A 19,112-nucleotide genomic window follows, 5' to 3' on the forward strand; every position below is an offset into this window, starting at 1 on the left:
AATGTCACCAGCCCATCAGAGTTTCCGAGTACCTGTCACCAGCCCATCTGAGTACCCAAATACCTGTCACCAGCTCATCTGAGTACCCAAGTACCTGTCACTAGCCCATCAGAGTACCCGAGTACTTGTCACCAGCCCATCAGAGTACCTGAGTACAAATATACAGCCCATCAGAGTACCTATCTGCAGCCCATCAGAGTACCTGAGTACCTATCTGCAGTCCATGCCTCATAGAATATACCTTGGGGTGTTTGCTTTCCAAAATGGGGTTATTTTGTGGGTTATTCCACTCTCCTGGTGCATCAGGACCTTCAAAAGTGTGATAGGTAGGAATAAAATTTAGATGTGCAATTTATGCTTCTAAAATGTCCTTTTTTCAATGTTGGACCTCTCTATGAGGCCAATCAGTGTAAAAGTCTCACACATTTGGTATTGTCATACTCAGGATGAGTAGAAGAATGTATTTTGGGGTGTAATTTTTGTTATGTACATGATATGTGTTAGAAATGTCTTATAAATTGACTGCTTTGTGTAAAAAAAAAAAATGTTTTTATTTTCTTTCCACGTTTTTCAAAGACTTGTGGAAAAAACCGAACTGTTCAAAAGACTCATAATGCCTCAAAGAATATACGTTGTGGGTAATTCCACTGTTGTTAGGAAATTAAATGTATAATTTATGCTCTTAGAAAGCCTGACGGTGCTCCCTGCATGTTGGACCTCCCTATGTGGCCAGGCTGTGAAAAAGTCTCACACATGTGGTATCGCCATACTCGTGAAGAGTAGCAGAAAATATTTTGGGGTGTAATTGGAAGTATGCATGTGCTGTGTGTGAGAAATAACTTGTTATTATGATAAATGTGTGAAAAATAATAATAATAATTTCTTCATTTTCCCAAGAATTCTGGGAAAAAATTACAACTTCAAAAAACTTGCCATGCCTCTTACTAAATACATTGGACTATCTACTTTTCAAAAAGGGGTCAGGCATCAGGTGTGATGAATTTTCAACGATTGGCACCATAGCTTTTGGACTCTATAACTTTCACACAGACCAAATAATATACACTTATTTGGGTTATTTTTAACAAAGATAAGTACCAGTATAAATGTTTGCCCGGATTTATGAAAAAAATGACCTATTTATCATAGAAACAAAAAAAAAGTGTTTGTTTGTTTTTTCTAAATTTTCACTCTTTTTTCACTTATGTCACAAAAAAATAAAAAACCCAGTGGTGATTAAATACCACCAAAAGAAAGCTCTATTTGTGTGAATAAAATATATAAAAATGTTGAGCATGATTGAGTAATTTAGCATTCAAAGTGTGAGAGCACTGAAAGCTGAAAATTGGTCTGGGCAGGAAGGGGGTATAAGTGCCCTGAAGTGGTTAAACTGTTTGTTTTTTATAAAATTGGCCAGGGTAAATTATGTATGTAAAATAAGCAGCAAACGGTATTAATTAGAATAAATTTAAGGAACAATCTATGTTGTTTGTCTGTCTCTCATTTTGGTAGATTTTTGTTCTGGAATGGTGACATTTCATTCAAGAGGATCCACTCTACCAGAAATAAGATACCGTAATATTTGGTTTAAACTCCATTGCACTTAATGAAGAAACATTTATTTCTCTGGCCTGCTACACAGTAAAACCCTCACATACTCCCAGCTGAGCCTGTTTTCTGCCAGTCAGTCTAAAACTGCTGATATTACTCCCAGTGGTCAGTTTACAAGCAGAATGCTGGGAACATACAGAACCATCTAGGCCCGTGTGTTTTGATCTGCGGGTATTGTTATATGTGCATTTATCAGGACCCTGGTAACAGCAAAAGTTTGTGTTATGTCCCCTGTGTAAAGCTCATCATGACACACTCTCTGCTGTATAAATACCAACACTGTCCTCATTACCACAGTTCACACACCTGGAAATGATTTTAAAAGGTCTCCTTATTCTGCTTTTTGTGCTGTCATTAGCACAGGCAACATCGCCACAGCACATCATCCACCCCAAGTTTCTCCACTTAGGTAAGTGTCTTGTTTAATAGATTATTGAATAGATTATTTAATACATTTAATTGATCATTTTTTGTCTGGAGGATGTTTGCTGGTGTTTTTGGTGTCATAAAACCATGTGTTTAAACATAATGTAAAACATAGTGTAAAACATAATAGCAACAAAACTAGACAACAAAGCTGTTTTCTTTATTTTAGCATTTTACCATCTGTATATTTTGGGGAGTTTTTGCTTTTTCTGTGGGTACTTAAGTTTTTTTAATAGAAAAACTGTTTTGATTGTGATTTATGATGCTCTGGAGAGTGGTGATAGAGAAAGGAAATAAGGTAAAGTCATGGAAAGAGTAGGGAGAGACAGACAAGACAAAGAAAGAGGGGTGAGAGATAAATGAGAGGAAAGAAGAAAAATAGGAAGAACAGAGGTAAGGGAAATAGTAAACAAGAGGCAAGACAAAGTAAGAGGGATGAAAGATAAGAAAGAGGAAAGAAGAAACAGAAAGGAGAAATGAGGTAAGAAAATTAAGAAATAACAGACAAGCCAAAGAAAAAAAGAGTGAGAACTAAAATAAAGAACTAAGAAAATAAGGGAAGAAGAAGAAAAAGAAAGGAGAAAGGAGAAAAGAGGTAATGGAAATAGGAAATGATAGACAAGACAACAAAAAAGGGGTGAAAACTAAAACAAAAGAAAGAATAAAAAGTAAGGAGAAAAGAGGTAAGGAAAGTAGAAAGAAGCAGACAAGACAAAAAAAGATGGGGGGACGTGAAAAGAAGAAAAAAACTGAGAAGAGATATAAGGGAGGTAGGAAGAGTTAGCCAAATAAAAAAGACAAGTGAGAGATAAGTGAGAGGAAAGAAGAAAAAGTAAGGAGAGGAGAGGTAAGAAGGGACAGAAAAGACAAAAAAGAGGGGTGAGAGATAAGATAGAGAGGAAAGAAGAAAACAGAAAGAGAAGAGAGTTAAGGCAAGTAGGAAGAGACAGATAAGATCAAGAGGGATGAGAAAAAGAGAGAGTACTAGAGACAGAGAGCTTGAGAGGTAGAGATGGAGAGAGAAACAGAAGACAACGAAGGACAAGGGTGAGATCAAGAGAGGAATACATCAAATAAAATGAAGGAAAAAGAAATAGAAATTGGTTACAGAGAGTAAGAGAGAGGAAAGCATAATGAGGGATTATAGAAAGAGGAATATTGTTATATTGAATATTGTGATATTGTTATCTTTGGAAAATAAAATATTTGACATTCATTCTGATACATTGTTTCTTAGCTGCGAACGTTATTTCCTTATCAAATGCATATAAAATATACATAAAAATGTTTGTAAACCTTTCTTTGTAGTTAAAATTGTGCTTGTTAGCTGTAGTGACAGAAGGTTCCAGGAAAAAGCTTCCCTTAGGGTTTACTGATGGGAAAAGATGTCCTCTTTTCAGCTAAACCATCTGTTGATGGCTGGGGGTAAGAGAAAATGCTGCTGCTACACATATAAAAATGAAAGTATATAATTGGCACAATAAAAGATAAATGCTGCGTTAGCTTAGGATCAAGGAATCATTACAGAACCACAGACTTTCTCCCTAGGGCCCCAGTTTAGAAATTTCTTCATCGGTTCCTTTGCTTTTACAGCTTACTAGAGGCCTCTATTCTTTAGTACTAATGGCAAATAATGTGGCACTTACTAATAAAAATCTATTAAATGCTTAATTCTCCAAGTGCATGTGCTAAAGTGCAAGGAAATATATACAATAATATTATTTACTTGCAAAATAACAATCAAAAAGTACTAATGACCATATTGAATAAATTAACATGTATCCTATAACGGTGCAAAAAATCCTGGTAAAATATGTATATTCGTGATGAAACATTTCATGTGAATTGTTGCAAACAACAAAGTACACAGTTTATATATTTAAAAAAATAAAAAAATGAAATATATATATATATATATATATATATATATATATATATATATATATATATATATAAATTGCTGCAAAAGTCTTCAAAAATCCAATGTGCAAATAACGTTCAAAATCAACATGCAAAAAGCAAAAAAGTGCAGATAATCATCAAACAATGTCATTAAATAGTGAAGTAAACAAGTCCCATAAACGTGCAAAGAAGATCCACACGAATAGTAAATCCACACTGTGTAGTTTGGATCATCAATAATAAAATGCAAGTGCCAATATCCAGGTAGTTTCCACCATTTATTGTGCATCACACTATTTCCCCCAGCCTCCAGCCTCTCACCTCATATAGCAAGATATTAAGCCTCTCTGTAGATTCCCACACTGGTTGATCGATTCCCGAAAAACTCCTCAGCGTGGTCACACTCACAGGGCAATAGGCTCATTTACACACAGGAAAAGAGATGGCTCCATAGTGTAATCATTTATCAAAAATACATTTTATTAAACGTAGTAAGTTACATTCCAGGTTAAAAACAAACAGCGTTGTATATCCAAGAACTTCCAGTCTCGTCCGCGACTGAAAATTATGTCACCCAGCTCTCTCCCTGACGCGTTGTGTCACTGTTCACGTGACGCAACGAAAAAGTCACTTGAACAGTGACGCAACTCGTCAGTGAAAGATCGTAAGTTCTTGGATATACAGTGCTGTTTGTTTTTAACCTGGAATGTAAGTTACTATGTTTAACAACATTTATTTTTGATAAATTACTACACTATGGAGCCATCTCTTTTCCTGCATGTAAATGAGCCTATTGCCCTGTGAGTGTGACCACGCTGAGGAGTTTTTTGGGAATCGAACAATCTGTGTGGGAATCTACAGAGAGGATTAATATATTGCTACATAAGGTGAGAGGCTGGGGGAAATAGTGTGACGGACATTGAATGGTGGAAACTACATGTTAGGTATTGGCACTTGCACTTTATTATTGATGATCCGAACTACACAGTGTAGATTTACTATTCGGGTGGATCTTCTTTGCATGTTTATGGGACTTGTTTACTTAGCTATTTAAAGACATTGTTTGATGATTATCTGCACTTTTTGCTTTTTGCACGTTGATTTTGCACGTTATTTGCACATTGGATTTTTTAAGACTTTCGCAGCAATTTATATTTTGTTTTTTATTTTTTAAATATATAAATTGTGTACGCTTTTTGTTGTTTGCAACAATTCACATGAGCTTTTTCATCACAGATATACATTTTTTACCAGGATTTTTTGCACCGTTATAGGATATATGTTAATTGATTTAATATTATCATTAGCACTTTTTAATTGTTATTTTGCTAGTAAATAATATTATTGTATATATTTCCTTGCACTTTAAAGCGGGAGTCCGCCGGGACTCCGCGTTTTTTTTTTTTTTTAAAAGCCAGCAGCTACAAATACTGCAGCTGCTGACTTTTAAAATAGTGACACTTACCTGTCCAGCGCGCCCGCGATGTCGGCACCCGAAGCCGATCTCTAGATCGTCTTGTCGGGTGCTGCCGCCGCCATCTTGGGTATGGGAATCAGGAAATGGAGCCTTTCAGCTTCATTTCCCGGTTCCCTACTGCGCATGCGCGAATCGCGCTGCGCAATAAGGATGGTCCCCGCTGCCTCTGGGATCTGTGTGTTTCCCAGCAGGCAGCGGGGCACTTGCGGAAAGGGGCGGGCACTTGCGGAAAGGGGTGTAATCTACGCCCCTTTCCGCAGAGAGCTATCCCGGAAGTGGGTGCAGAATACCTGTACTGTACAGGTATCTGCACCCCCCTCCCTCCTGAAAGGTGCCAATTGTGGCGCCGGAGGCGGGGAGGGTTCCGATGAGCGGAGGTCCACTTTAGGGTGGACCTCCGCTTTAAAGAGGAAGTAAACCCTGATGAGTTTACTTCCTCTTTCATTCCCTGTAAAGGCAAAGCATAATGGACTACTATGCATGCACCATGATTGGTGAGTTTAGTAAGGTAAACCTTGTCTGGGGAGAGCACTTGTCAGTCCCGGGCACAGTCACACTGACCCCTCTTGCTCACCATGTCTGATAAGCCACAGACAATCGGCCCATTGAATAACCTATTCGCTGGGGGTTTGAGGAGGGTGCCTTGTGTTTGCCTGAAATCCTTATGACACTATCAAGGTAAGGCTGCTGGGGGGGGGGGGGGGGGGAGATGCAGGAGTCTGTGGTGGGAGGAGTTCCTGTTTTATGATGGGGGTAGTATGGGGGAGAGGGTCCTGTAAAATGTGAGAGCAAAATTGTGAGGGGGGCCCAAGAAAAGGTTTGCCCAGGGTCTAATCAATATTAAAGATGGCCCTGCCCTCAGCATTGGTGTCAGTGGCACTAAATAAACTTCTACTCAGCATTGTGGTCATTGGGATTAAACAAACATCCTCCTAGAATTGATATTCAGTGGTTTATACTTACCTAAGAGATGCATGCAACCTGTGCTACCCTGGCTTCCAGCTAATTGCATTAGCCTCAAAATAATGAAAGCACTCTTGGGCAGGTGAATTCTTCTCCTGAAAGTGCCTGCATAGAACTGCTGCCAGGTGCTGGAATGAGAGTTCAGGACCTGGCAACAGAATACATTCTGGACAAATAGAATGCTGAGATTTAGTTGAAATTCTTCAACAGTCCTGTGGGATCCAGGGCCCTTGGGTGGTCTAAGATTTTGTAAGATTCTGCAAGGTGTACAAGAGGTGGTATTCAGGAGTATACAACGTACAACATAGTATGACATGCAGACTGTCGTCACCTGTATGTATGTAATGCAATGCAATGCAAGGTACAGCTGTCTGGCGTATGCAACATACAGAACAGCATATACTGTGCATCAATTTAGAATACGTATTATAGCAGAACTTAACTGTATCTGAGGACCACAAATTTAAAATGTTATTTCATTCAGTTTTAATATTTACAGCAAACTCATACATCCATCAATGCCTCCATGTTTTATTTTATTGAGAAATCACTTTGAAAATCACCCCCTAGTGTTTCTAGCCATGGTCATCTTGAATAAGGATGAATTCTTCATGAAGCATTTACTTCCTATAATCCATCAGCCCTTAGCTAAGGCATGCAGGCAGGAGGGTGTGCCTACATGTTCTTTTAGATGAACAAAAAAAAATCCCCATGTAGACTCTTGGGATGAATGACATAATTGTGGCCTAGGCCAGAAACCTGGAAGTAACTGAGGAAATGTAAAAAAAAAGTTTAAAACAAGTGAATATAATATACTTCCCTATCTATTTAACTAATGCTAGTAGCATAAAGTTAATGTTGAATGAGAGAGTTTGACACGCTTTAAACACCATGGCATACTAAGCAGAGCAGTTACCCCTAAATAAAGCCCCTTTATGTAGCACTGACCCAGAAGGAGCTGCTGAATTTATTTGGGCCTACACTCTGTTATTAAACCCCCACTGACTTGGCTCAGCCCCCTTGACACAGCTGCGGTGCAATGTTAATGTGGAATAAATAGTGAAAGATAACCCCACAATATACAATATAATGACAGTGTACCTGGGTATCCAATGGCTCCACCTGCTGGAGAAAGAACAATACTCCACACCAATGTACCTAACTAAATGGGTATTTTACTTTGGTTATGATAAGGTGATAATTACAGTAGTTATGTTGTCGCATCAACATAACGTAACAATGCAATGAATCTGAACAACAGGTAAATATAGCACAAATACAAGGCAGCTCCCCCTACATCGAGTTCTAGGTGCAAGGCCTTGCAATAACACACAGTCTTTGATCTTCTTTTCTTCTGCTAGCTATAAAGGTTTGTAGCGATTTGTAATCCAACAAAGTGAGATAGTAAAAGGTTAACTTAGAAGGGATCCTGGAACTGTTTCTGGAGGTACTCTAATGGTTATTACCTCTGATATAGCATGGCACTACGGGTCCCAGCATCTCTGTGTGGAAGTCTAACTGTATGCAAGTGGGTAATAAACTATGGGCAACAACCCTCTCACCCACTGGATACTGAACTTGTGACAGCTTTGCTCCGGTGCACTATGTCTTGCTTCTGGCAGGCCAGCTCCATCGCACTGCTCCGCAAATTGAACTGGGTCCTTCTGATGCTTCAAGAGGTGTCTCTGAATCCTCAACTAATCCGGTCACAGTGTCTTGCTTCTGCACTCAGAGGGATGGCAAAGTCCCGAAATGTTCCGCAGTGGCTGTAGGCCATGCTCTCTGGAGACCTCCTCAGCAGTCCTCACAGGCAGGCCGAAGAGAGCTAAGATCGCGGGGTCCTTTTAAAGCCCACCCAGCATGCATTTCAGTACAGGGTGATCATAGGTAGGTCACCTGGCATTCTGGATAGATAGGTCAAATATCAAAAAGTAAACACAGTCCTTCCTGTTATATTTCCAACATTACAAAAAGGAAATTCATCCAAGTCCATTTCTAGTTTTGGTCACTAGATGGCACCAAATAGTAAGGAATAATATTGTCCATAGGTTTCCATGTTAGAGCATTAGTAGGTAAAAATATGGGTCCTACATACCCCCCACTTTAATTCTTTGGTCCCCAAAGATGTTCAAAATCTTAGCTCTATCCTGTATTTTTGTCTCTATGCAATCACATAATTCAGACAGAGGAGCTTACCACCAATTCACATGTGATAGGGAGCTGTCCTCTGCACTCACAGCTGACACCATAGTGTCTGATACAGATGTGTCAAGGGGTGAGCTGGGGTTGTCCCTTACTGAATCAGTAGTAGAGGGACCAGGCCCTTCAGGATTTCTCTTGCTGGTGACTTGGGTCACTTTAGAACATTCGCCCAATGCATTATATGTCAGTCTCTTTTGTGGGGGCGAATGTGTCTCTTTGCTCTTTGTCTTTTTGGCGTATCCACCACTTTTGGGTAAGTATCCTCATTCTGCATCTCAGGCTCTTGTAATGGGGAATTCACAGGAGTGCATTGCTCTTCCAAGTAATAGGTTATTGGCACAAATTCTGGGGCCTCTGCTCTGAGAGTTCCATTATCCCCTTCTCCTGTCTGAGATGAGACATCAACTTCAGTTTCTGATGTTTCAGATGGCCACAACCAACTTATCTCCATCTCTTCCCGCTCTTCATCCTCAGTTGCTGAGGGCCCAGACTCTCTTGACAACCCTTGAGGGGTAACAATAACTTCTGTGGAGCTCTCATCCAGCACATCACAAGTTGGTCTCTTGAATCTGCAAATTACTCTTTGTTTCCTCTGATTCACTGATGTAAACATGGTAGTCTCACTAGCCTTCTCTTTCTGTGCAACTACTTCTACCTCTTGCAGGTCGGTTTCTTCCACTTCTGTTTTGGATATTTCTCCATCCATTTTGGGACTAAGAGGTACTTCTGACTCTTCTTCTGGAAGTAGGGGTAGAGAGTCACATCTGGGGACAATAGGGGCTAACAGCCACCTCATCAGATCTGTGTTGGTCCCAACGATCATCAAACTTCTTGAGGACCCTGGCCACCAGGGGCAAACAATGGCCAGGATTTCAAAGTTCTGGAGCTCCCCAGCCCTCAACGGATCCCACAACAACTTGACTCAAAGATATCCATCACAAGGGTGGTCCACTGCTTGGATACCCTGGATCTCTATGTCTTCCAGTTGCTTCAAGGGCAGGTATGACAGGTGCCACTGGTAAAAGTCTCTTGTCAGCAGGGTAACTTGGGCACCTGAGTCCAGGATGGCTCTGGTGTAGATCCCCTCAATCAGAATGGGCACAATAGGTTGAGGACCTACTATCCGGGTAGGAAGTGTCAATATCGAGGTAAGGAGGCCGAGATGCTGAGAGGGCTCCCCTTGCGGCCGAGTGCAGTACAACCCTGAAGGTGACACAGGGATGCAGTGCCCACAGTAGCACAGGTTGCCGGGTAGCAGCAGGTGGAAAGCTGAGTAGGCAGTCTCTGGAGGCAACTGTGCTAGGAAGTCCAAGGCAGGGTCAGGGTCAAGCCGAAGGTCAAACACGGGAGATCAATCCGGAGGTGAGAGCGATGGATCCTGAGCTGGAGACCAGGAAACGGGAGCCAAGCCAAGCCGAGGTCGGGTGCCAGGAGCAGACAAGGAGTATCAGGGACAAGCCAGAAGTCGGAGCCAGGAGAGTAGCAGAAGCAGGTCAAACAAGCCGGGTCGGTAAACAGGAGATCAGACAGCAGGGATAACAGGCACAGGTACTCAGGAAAAGCTGACGATAAACCAGCAATGCGGCACTGTCAGGTGAACGTTTAAATAGGCACGGCGCTGGGATTACGTCGTGAGCGCGCCATCGCGTTCGTACGCCTACGACGTGTAACGCTATGTGTTCGTCCTACCCCGCGTACTCGCACTTGAACAGAAGCTACATCAGGCGTTCGTCTGGGAATCACATTGCGTCTTCGTGAGCGCTGACGCGCGTTAACACGATCGTATGTTCTGAGGTAACGCCTATTTCCCTGACAGTGCCCCCCCCCAAGGGGCAGCCTCCGGATGCCTAAACGAGCCCATTTTTCGGGATGAAGACTACGAAACCTGTGTATGAGCCTAGGTGCATGTACAAAACTTGCAGGTTCCCAAGAATTCTCTTCGGCAGAATACCCCTTCCATTTAATTAGAAATTGGATTGTCCTACCTCTCCGACGACAGTCAAGGATAGATTCGACTTCAAATCCGGTTTCGTCACCAACCTGAACCGGAGGCGGGGGCACTTCTTCTCTTCCTGAAAAAGGACTGGAGATGACACGTTTGAGAAGAGAGACATGGAAAACAGGATGAATTCTGAAAGAGTTAGGTAAAGCAAGTTCAAATGCTACAGGGTTAATTTCACGTCTGATCTCAAAAGGGCCCAGAAACTTGGGTCCCAACTTCCGAGATGGACATGACAATTTTAGATTCACCGCAGAGAGCCACACTTTGTCCCCTATCCTAAAGGCAGGGTTAATTCTCTTCTTCTTATCATAATGTTTCTTGTATTCTTCCTGAGCCTTCTTCATAGTATCCTGGAGCATTTGATAGTTAGCTTGGATAAGGTTTACTCTGTCCTGGACTGCTGGGACCGTGGATTCAGGGATGGTATTGGGTAAAAATGAAGGGTGGAACCCGTAATTTGCCCAAAAGGGTGATTGGTTGGTAGAGGCGTGTACTGAGTTGTTGTACGCGAATTCCGCACAGGGAAGCAAGGAAACCCAATCATCCTGGGAAAAGGAACAGAAGCATCGTAGGTATTGTTCAAGCGTCTGATTGGTCCTTTCCGTTTGTCCATTACTCTGTGGATGGTAGGCGGAGGATAGACATATTCTAATTGACAACGACCTACAGAGCTCCTTCCAGAACCTGGAGGTAAATTGTACCCCTCTATCTGATACAATGCTGTCGGGTACACCATGTAGTCGGACAATTTCCCTAATGAAGATTTTTGCAGTATCCAAGGCGGAGGGGGTCCCTTTCATCGGCAAAAAGTGCGCCATCTTAGATAAACGATCCACCACCACCAAGATGGTAGTGTACTCTTCAGAAGGGGGCAACTCCACGATGAAGTCCAAAGAGATTTCCTTCCAAGGTTGTTCTGGGACTGGTAGCGGCCTTAGCAGGCCCCAGGATCTAGCATTAGACCCCTTGTTTCGTTGGCAGGTTGTACAGGAATCAACATACTTTTTACAGTCAGATCTTAGGGTAGGCCACCATAAGGACCGCTGCACAAGGTCAATCGTCTTCCGAACTCCGAAGTGGCCGGCTAGCTGATGGTCGTGGAAGGTCCTTAATACGGGTAACCTGGCTTGCTGAGGAACAAAGATTTTATCCTGATGCCATAGAAGCCCTTCTTGGCTTCTCAGGGAAGAAGCTTCTATTTCTGTACACTGGCTAGAGGCCTGGACTAACGAGGCTCTTAGATCCGGTTGGATTAATAGGAAATTCTGAGGAGACAGGATAGTACTGGGTGTAATTTTTTCTGAGGAATCTGGGAACATCCGGGACAAGGCATCTGCCTTGCCATTTTTCGATCCTGGACGATAGGTCACATGGAAATTGAACCTCGAGAAGAATAAGGCCCATCGGGCTTGTCGGGGTCTTAGACGTTTGGCCGTGCGGGGATATTCTAAGTTTTTATGATCAGTGAAAACCAGAATGGGGTGAGCGGCACCTTCCAAGAGGTATCTCCACTCTTCAAGGGCGGTCTTGATCGGCAGAAGCTCCCGGTCACCTACATCGTAGTTCCTTTCGGGGGAGCTCATCTTCCGTGAAAAGAAAGCTACGGGGTGTAATAATGCCTTGGGACCTTGACGCTGGGATAGAATTGCCCCTGTGGCCACCTCTGAGGCGTCAACCTCCAGTACGTAGGGTAAGGCAGGGTCTGGATGCTGCAGGATAGGTGCGGTAGTGAAGAGGGTTTTGAGCTGGTCAAAGGCGGACTGTGCTGCTGGGGACCAGAGGAACTTGGTATGCTGACGAGTGGTTTGCGTGATGGGTGCTACGATGGTGGAGAAGTTCCTTATGAATCTTCGGTAGAAGTTTGCAAACCCGATAAACCTCTGAACGCCCTTCTTGTCGGAAGGAGCGGGCCAGTCTAGGATGGATTTCACTTTCTGGGGGTCCATGGCGATTCCACCTGTTGTGATGATGAGTCCCAGGAATTGAATGGATTCTTTTTCAAAGTCACACTTCTCGGCTTTAACGAATAGTCCATGGGTTCTGAGAATACCTAGCACTTTCCTAACATGTATTCTATGGAGTTCCAGAGTGGTCGAGAAGATAAGAATGTCGTCCAAGTAGGCGACGACGAAGTGGTCCAAGTACTCCCGGAAAATGTCATTAATAAAGTGCTGGAAAGTTGCTGGGGCATTGCACAATCCGAAGGGCATGACTAAATATTCGAAATGCCCAAATCTTGTTCTGAATGCCGTCTTCCACTCGTCCCCCTCCCGAATACGGACAAGGTTGTAGGCTCCACGTAGATCAAGTTTGGTAAAAACGCGGGAAGTGTGGAACCTTTGGAAAAGTTCTGGGATGAGCGGAAGTGGGTAGCGGTTCTTGAGGGTGATATTATTTAATTCCCTGTAGTCCACACATGGTCTTAAAGTCTTGTCTTTTTTTTCTACGAAAAAGATGCCGGCACCAGCAGGGGATGAGGAAGGACGGATGAATCCCTTTGCCAGATTCTCGTCTATATACTGTCTCAAGGCCCCAAGTTCAGTCTCAGAAAGAGGGAAAATCCGGCCGAAGGGAATGGGAGCTCCTGGCAATAATTCGATGGGGCAATCATAGGGACGATGCGGGGGTAAGATGTCTGCCTTTTTCTTGTCGAACACATCTCTGAATTCTTGGTAAGCTGCTGGTATGTTGGGAGCAGGACTGGGTACGGGTTGAACGGTCAAACAGCTGGACAAGTTTCTTGACTCGGGATCCAGGCAGTATTGTTGGCAGTAGGCAGAAGTGAAGGTTATTTCTTTCTTGAACCAATCAATCCGAGGGTTGTGTGCCTGAAGCCACGGGATTCCTAGGATGACAGGAAACATGGGAGAACACAGGACGTCAAATTTAAGAAACTCCCGATGCCCTGAACCTGTGGTCGTTAGAATGGGTCTTGTTTCCCTGGTGACATGGCCAGAGCTAGGTAGGGAGCCATCGGCCAGACGGACAGTCAGTCTTTGTTTCTTTAAGAGAAGCGGGAGAGCAAGACTTTCAGCCAAGGATAAATCCAAAAAGCAGCTGCAGGCCCCAGAGTCAAGTATTGCCTGTAAGTGGACCTCCTGACCTGCCACCATCAGTGTGACAGGAAGGGTGATGTGGGCTGAAGCGGGCTTCGTTACTTGGAGGTGAAATGGAGCACAGTAGGTCGATTTGCTTGGTCTTGTGGGACAGTTGTTAATACGATGTCCTGACTCCCCACAATAGAAGCAGAGGTGTGCCTGACGGCGGTGAAGCTTTTCCTCAATGGTCAAGGGGGAGCGGAACAGGCCATTCGGAACAGAGGTTGCCACCGGGCAGACCGGGGGTGGAGCCTGGATAGGATTAAGAGTCCAAGTGCGTTCAGACTGGCGTTCACGTAGGCGCCTATCAAGCTGAATGGTAAGTTGGATAAGTTCCTCAAGTGTTGAGGGAACCTCCAATCTGGCTAGTTCATCCTTGAGGGCTTCGGACAGCCCCATCCGGTATTGATATTTTAGAGCTGCCTCATTCCAGCCAGCATCTGTAGACCAAGTACGGAACTCCACTGTATAGTCCTCTGCAGGCCGCTCACCCTGGCGAAGGGAGTACAAGGTTGCTTCGGCTGTAGCTGTCCGAAAGGGATCATCATATAAGCGAGCCATGGCTTGAAAAAACTGATCCAGAGTACTAATGAAGGAGCTGCGTTGCTCCAGTAGGCCGTGAGCCCATGTCTGGGGATCGTCCCTTAGTAGTGAGATGGTAAAACCCACCTTGGTCACTTCAGAAGAAAAAGTCTGAGGCTGCAGGGAGAAGTACAAATAGCATGAGTTCCTGAAGGACCTAAATTTTCGTCGGTTCCCATGAAAATACTCTGGTGCAGGGACTCGTGGCTCTGGAGAGGTTGAGATTATAGTGGTAGAACCTTGGCCAGAGAGGATAGGTGACTCAGGAGGGTGCTGCAGACGTTCCTCCAGCCGGAGATATTTCTCTTGGAGTCCCTGAATCGCTGGGATAAGGGCCATGACTTTCCGTAAGATGGCCTCTATCGGGGCGTTACCTCTGTCGGCCTCTGACATATGGCTGGTTTATACTGTCAATATCGAGGTAAGGAGGCCGAGATGCTGAGAGGGCTCCCCTTGCGGCCGAGTGCAGTACAACCCTGAAGGTGACACAGGGATGCAGTGCCCACAGTAGCACAGGTTGCCGGGTAGCAGCAGGTGGAAAGCTGAGTAGGCAGTCTCTGGAGGCAACTGTGCTAGGAAGTCCAAGGCAGGGTCAGGGTCAAGCCGAAGGTCAAACACGGGAGATCAATCCGGAGGTGAGAGCGATGGATCCTGAGCTGGAGACCAGGAAACGGGAGCCAAGCCAAGCCGAGGTCGGGTGCCAGGAGCAGACAAGGAGTATCAGGGACAAGCCAGAAGTCGGAGCCAGGAGAGTAGCAGAAGCAGGTCAAACAAGCCGGGTCGGTAAACAGGAGATCAGACAGCAGGGATAACAGGCACAGGTACTCAGGAAAAGCTGACGATAAACCAGCAATGCGGCACTGTCAGGTGAACGTTTAAATAGGCACGGCGCTGGGATTACGTCGTGAGCGCGCCATCGCGTTCGTACGCCTACGACGTGTAACGCTATGCGTTCGTCCTACCCCGCGTACTCGCACTTGAACAGAAGCTACATCAGGCGTTCGTCTGGGAATCACATTGCATCTTCGTGAGCGCTGACGCGCGTTAACACGATCGTATGTTCTGAGGTAACGCCTATTTCCCTGACAGGAAGTCTGTTAGAGACATCTATAACAACAGATTGGCATACTTGGACTTGCGCTCTCTTCAGCTTCTGATGCCGGTCACACCGCTTCTGTTGTCGGCTAAGCCCCTGTACACACGGTCGGAGATTTCGACAACCAAATTTTCTCCGTCGGATTTTGTCCGAAACTGTTGCATACACACGGTCGGACTAAGTTGTCGAAAAATCAGATCTTTCAGAACGTGATGACGTAATTTCGTTACGATGGGACTACATTCAGGCTAGTAGCCAATAGCTTTGATGTAGGAATTTGATATGAGCATGCGTGGCACTTGGTCCGATCAAAATTCGCTACACATGATCGGAGTATGTCCGACCGGCCCAGTTGGTCGGGAAATATTTCCAACATGTTGGAAAATTGGGTCCGACGGATATTCCGACGGAATCAGTCCGATGCATACCACACACAGTCGGATTATCCGACGACACGGTCCGATAGGACACATTCCGACGGATTCTCCGACCGTGTGTACAAGGGCTTAGAGACTGATAGGCATTTCCCACTGAAACAGTATAAATAGCAAGTGTCCTCCATGATTTCCGTTCAGACTCAGGGAAAGTTTCTTTTGAAGGCCCGGATCTTCTCTTCATCCTTGGGTCACTTCTTTGAGGTCTCCGTCAATCTTCTGTTTTCATTTGTGGACTAGGACATACTTGCTGGCTGTGACCTATACCTCTGCAGTTTAAGCAGACGCCTTGACTCATCATCTCCTTCATCTGAGACACTTGCAACTTCAATGTGTCTATCTCAGACCTGAGATTCAATGATCCAGTCAACATCTCCATCATCTTGGACATCTCTTTTTGCAGCTGGAGCGCCAGCTCTTCCAGCTCAGAATCGCTCCTCCTGTCAGTGGTCTCTCTCAGGATCCTGGACTGACACTCTTCCTCCCGAGCCCCTTCAGGGAGCTCAACAGTCATACTCACCTTCCTGTGGGCAATTTCTTCATCCCACCTCTGAAGTATGGCGGCACAGTCCATACTGGCAACAAGGGGGTGGGCTTGTTTGCAGAGTGACAGGATCCCGGACGAGCCCCCATGGGTGGCACTGACTCCCGAAGGAGTTGCTGAATTTATTTGGGCCTGCACTCTGTTAGTAAACCCCCACTGACTTAGCTCAGTCCCCTTGACACAGCTGCGGTGCAATGTTGGTGTAGAATAAATGGTGAAAATAACCCCACAATATACAATATAATGACAGTGTACCTTGATTGTCACCTGGGTATCCAATGGCTCCACCTGCTGGAGAAAGAACAATACTCCACACCAATGTACTTAACTAAATGGGTATTTTACTTTGGTTGTGATAAGGTGATAATCACAGTAGTTATGTTGTCACATCAACATAACGTAACAATGCAATGAATATGAACAACAGGTAAATATAGCACAAATAAAAGGGAGCTCCCCCTACATTGAGTTCTAGGTGAAAGGCCTTGCAATAACACACAGTCTTTGATCTTCTTTTCTTCTGCTAGCTTTAAAGGTCTGTAGCGATTTGTAATCCAACAAAGAGATAAAGTAAAAGGTTAACTTAGAAGGGATCCTGGAACTGTTTCTTGAGGTACTCTAATGGCTATTACCTCTGATATGGCACGGTACTAAAGTGTGATGAGAGTAGGCTTTAGACCTGCCTATTGTCAGTCTTTGTTAGATCCTCCTCCATGGGACTACGGGTCCCAGCACCTCTGTATGGAAGTCTAACTGTATGCAAGTGCATAATAAACTATGGGCAACAGCCCTCTCACCCACTGGATACTGAACTTGTGATAGCTTTGCTCTGGTGCACTATGTCTTGCTTCTGGCAGGCCGGCTCCGTCTCACCACTCCACTCCGTAAGTTGAACCGGGTCCTTCTGTTGCTTCAAGAGGTGTCTCTGAATCCTCAACTGATCCGGTCACTGTGTCTTGCTTCTGCACTCAGAGGGATGGCAAAGTCTGTAAATGTTCCACAGTGGCTATAAAAACTCATAACAGTGAGTAGAAGAGGAAAAAAATAATATCACCTGATAGAATAATATGTGATGTTTTTGATGGGTTTTAGTGACAATGTCAGTGGGGTGAATAGAAGAGGGGGTTAGAACCAGGTGTTGTTTTTGAGCAGTGGTCTCCAAATTGTGGCCCAGGGCCAGATGTGACCTTTTGCTTGCTTTTATCTGGCCATTGAGGCACTGTTTCACACACTGACACCAATAATGGACAAAAATCCCTCCCAATGACACCAATGATAGGGCCCAATTCCTTCCACTGACAGCAAAGATGGGGCATTGTTTTTTTCCCACTGACATTCAGACTCTTCTATTCCCAATGCAATGGCTAGAGTTAGCATGCCCCCCCCCCCACCCCAAAGTCTTAAGGACAGTAATCTGACCCTTTTTTTTTGAAGACCCCTGGTATAGAGGCAAGAAAAAGCAAAAAAACTAAAATTGTACTCCAGACAGGTAAGATATTTGAGTGGTCTGGGAAACACTGGCTGCCATAACCTTTGAGAGGGCTGATGATGGGGGACAGATATGGAAGCATGGGATGGATGAGAAATAAGTGGTCGAAATAAGTGGTCGACATTTGAAGAATGGAGATAGAAGGTGCGTTGGTGCAAGGGGATTGGGACAACTGCTGTTGCTGTCAGAGACTGTTCCTTTATAGTTCAGATTTCTTTAGAAGTGTTTGCTGTGCTGGCCAGGTTGGGTTGGAGATGCCGTGTGGTGAGCTGAGTTATGCAGGTGGTGAGCACTGTTGGTGAACTTGAGGGCAGCAGTAGACGTGAACATGAGGTAGGGTTAGGAGATAGATCACACCTTCCTGGTGAGGTGGTGTGTCAGAGACGGCATAGAAAGAAAAGAATATTGTCTGTTTGCAGCATTGAAAGTCGTTCTGTCCAGGCAACTGGAAGGGGGACCATCACTGTGTATTTGGGGTGGCATTGCCTATCCACGACTCACCCTGCACTTGCCTCAATTCTCTAGCACAATATGCAGTGCCATTGCATGCCTGTATATCTAATATTGTGAAGGTATTGTAAAGTAAACACAGAACCTGATTATCTACCAAGTTGTCACTGATGCCAAAATAAAATTAAAACTGTAATTGGAGGCAATGGGAATATACAAGTGGAAAGATTCCACCCCAACCATCATGAAACCTAGGCCACAGGCCATGTGGTCTAATGTCAAATCCAGCATAGATGTGAAGGCTATTAACAAAAATCCCAATAAAATAAATTATTTCATATTAAGTGATGCCCTAAAAGCAACTTTGCTCCAGCAGGGCCCAGTCATCTATGGTAAAGAGATAATAGCTGTCCTTCCCAAAGAGTGACCGAATTCAATACCTGACAAGGTTAATCACTAACATAGCTGCAATGCTGGTTCTTCTTTGTTACAGGGGGCTTGCGTATTGACCTGTGTCTGCTTACAGGGTCAGGTGAAGCTGTACAAAATCACAAGACAAATTGTAAACATTGACACAAGCGTAGTGCATTGCTTAAACTAACAGCAAACCAAAATACAACATTTAGATAAGGCGTGGGAGATAATGGGCAAGGACACAAAAATATAACAAAATAAATGGTCCCTATAAGCCCAGCATTGTGAAACCCTATATATTATAGTCTGCTGTGTGTCTGTTCTGATTCTAGCCATGTAAATAAATTCAAAGTTCATTCCCAGCTACTCACATTACATAATAAAACAAAAAAGTTTAAATAGGAAGAAATTTTATAAAAAAA

The 19,112-nt window shown here is 44.1% G+C and overlaps 1 protein-coding gene across 1 annotated transcript in view; it reads left to right on the forward strand.

The window, feature by feature from the left end:
• The first annotated feature begins 1,812 nt into the window (after positions 1-1,812).
• Positions 1,813-19,112, forward strand: part of LOC143930512 (elastase-1-like) — a 55,779-nt gene continuing 38,479 nt past the window's right edge. Inside the window, exon 1 of the mRNA XM_077454870.1 lies at positions 1,813-2,020. Coding sequence (XP_077310996.1) covers positions 1,924-2,020 — 97 coding nt within the window. The 5' untranslated portion in view covers positions 1,813-1,923. The remainder of the gene's footprint in view (positions 2,021-19,112) is intronic.

The sequence above is a fragment of the Lithobates pipiens genome, unplaced genomic scaffold, assembly GCF_037356315.1.
Source record: "Lithobates pipiens isolate NorthernLeopardFrog02 unplaced genomic scaffold, aLitPip1_a1.2 Scaffold_25, whole genome shotgun sequence".
Lineage (NCBI taxonomy): Eukaryota > Metazoa > Chordata > Amphibia > Anura > Ranidae > Lithobates > Lithobates pipiens.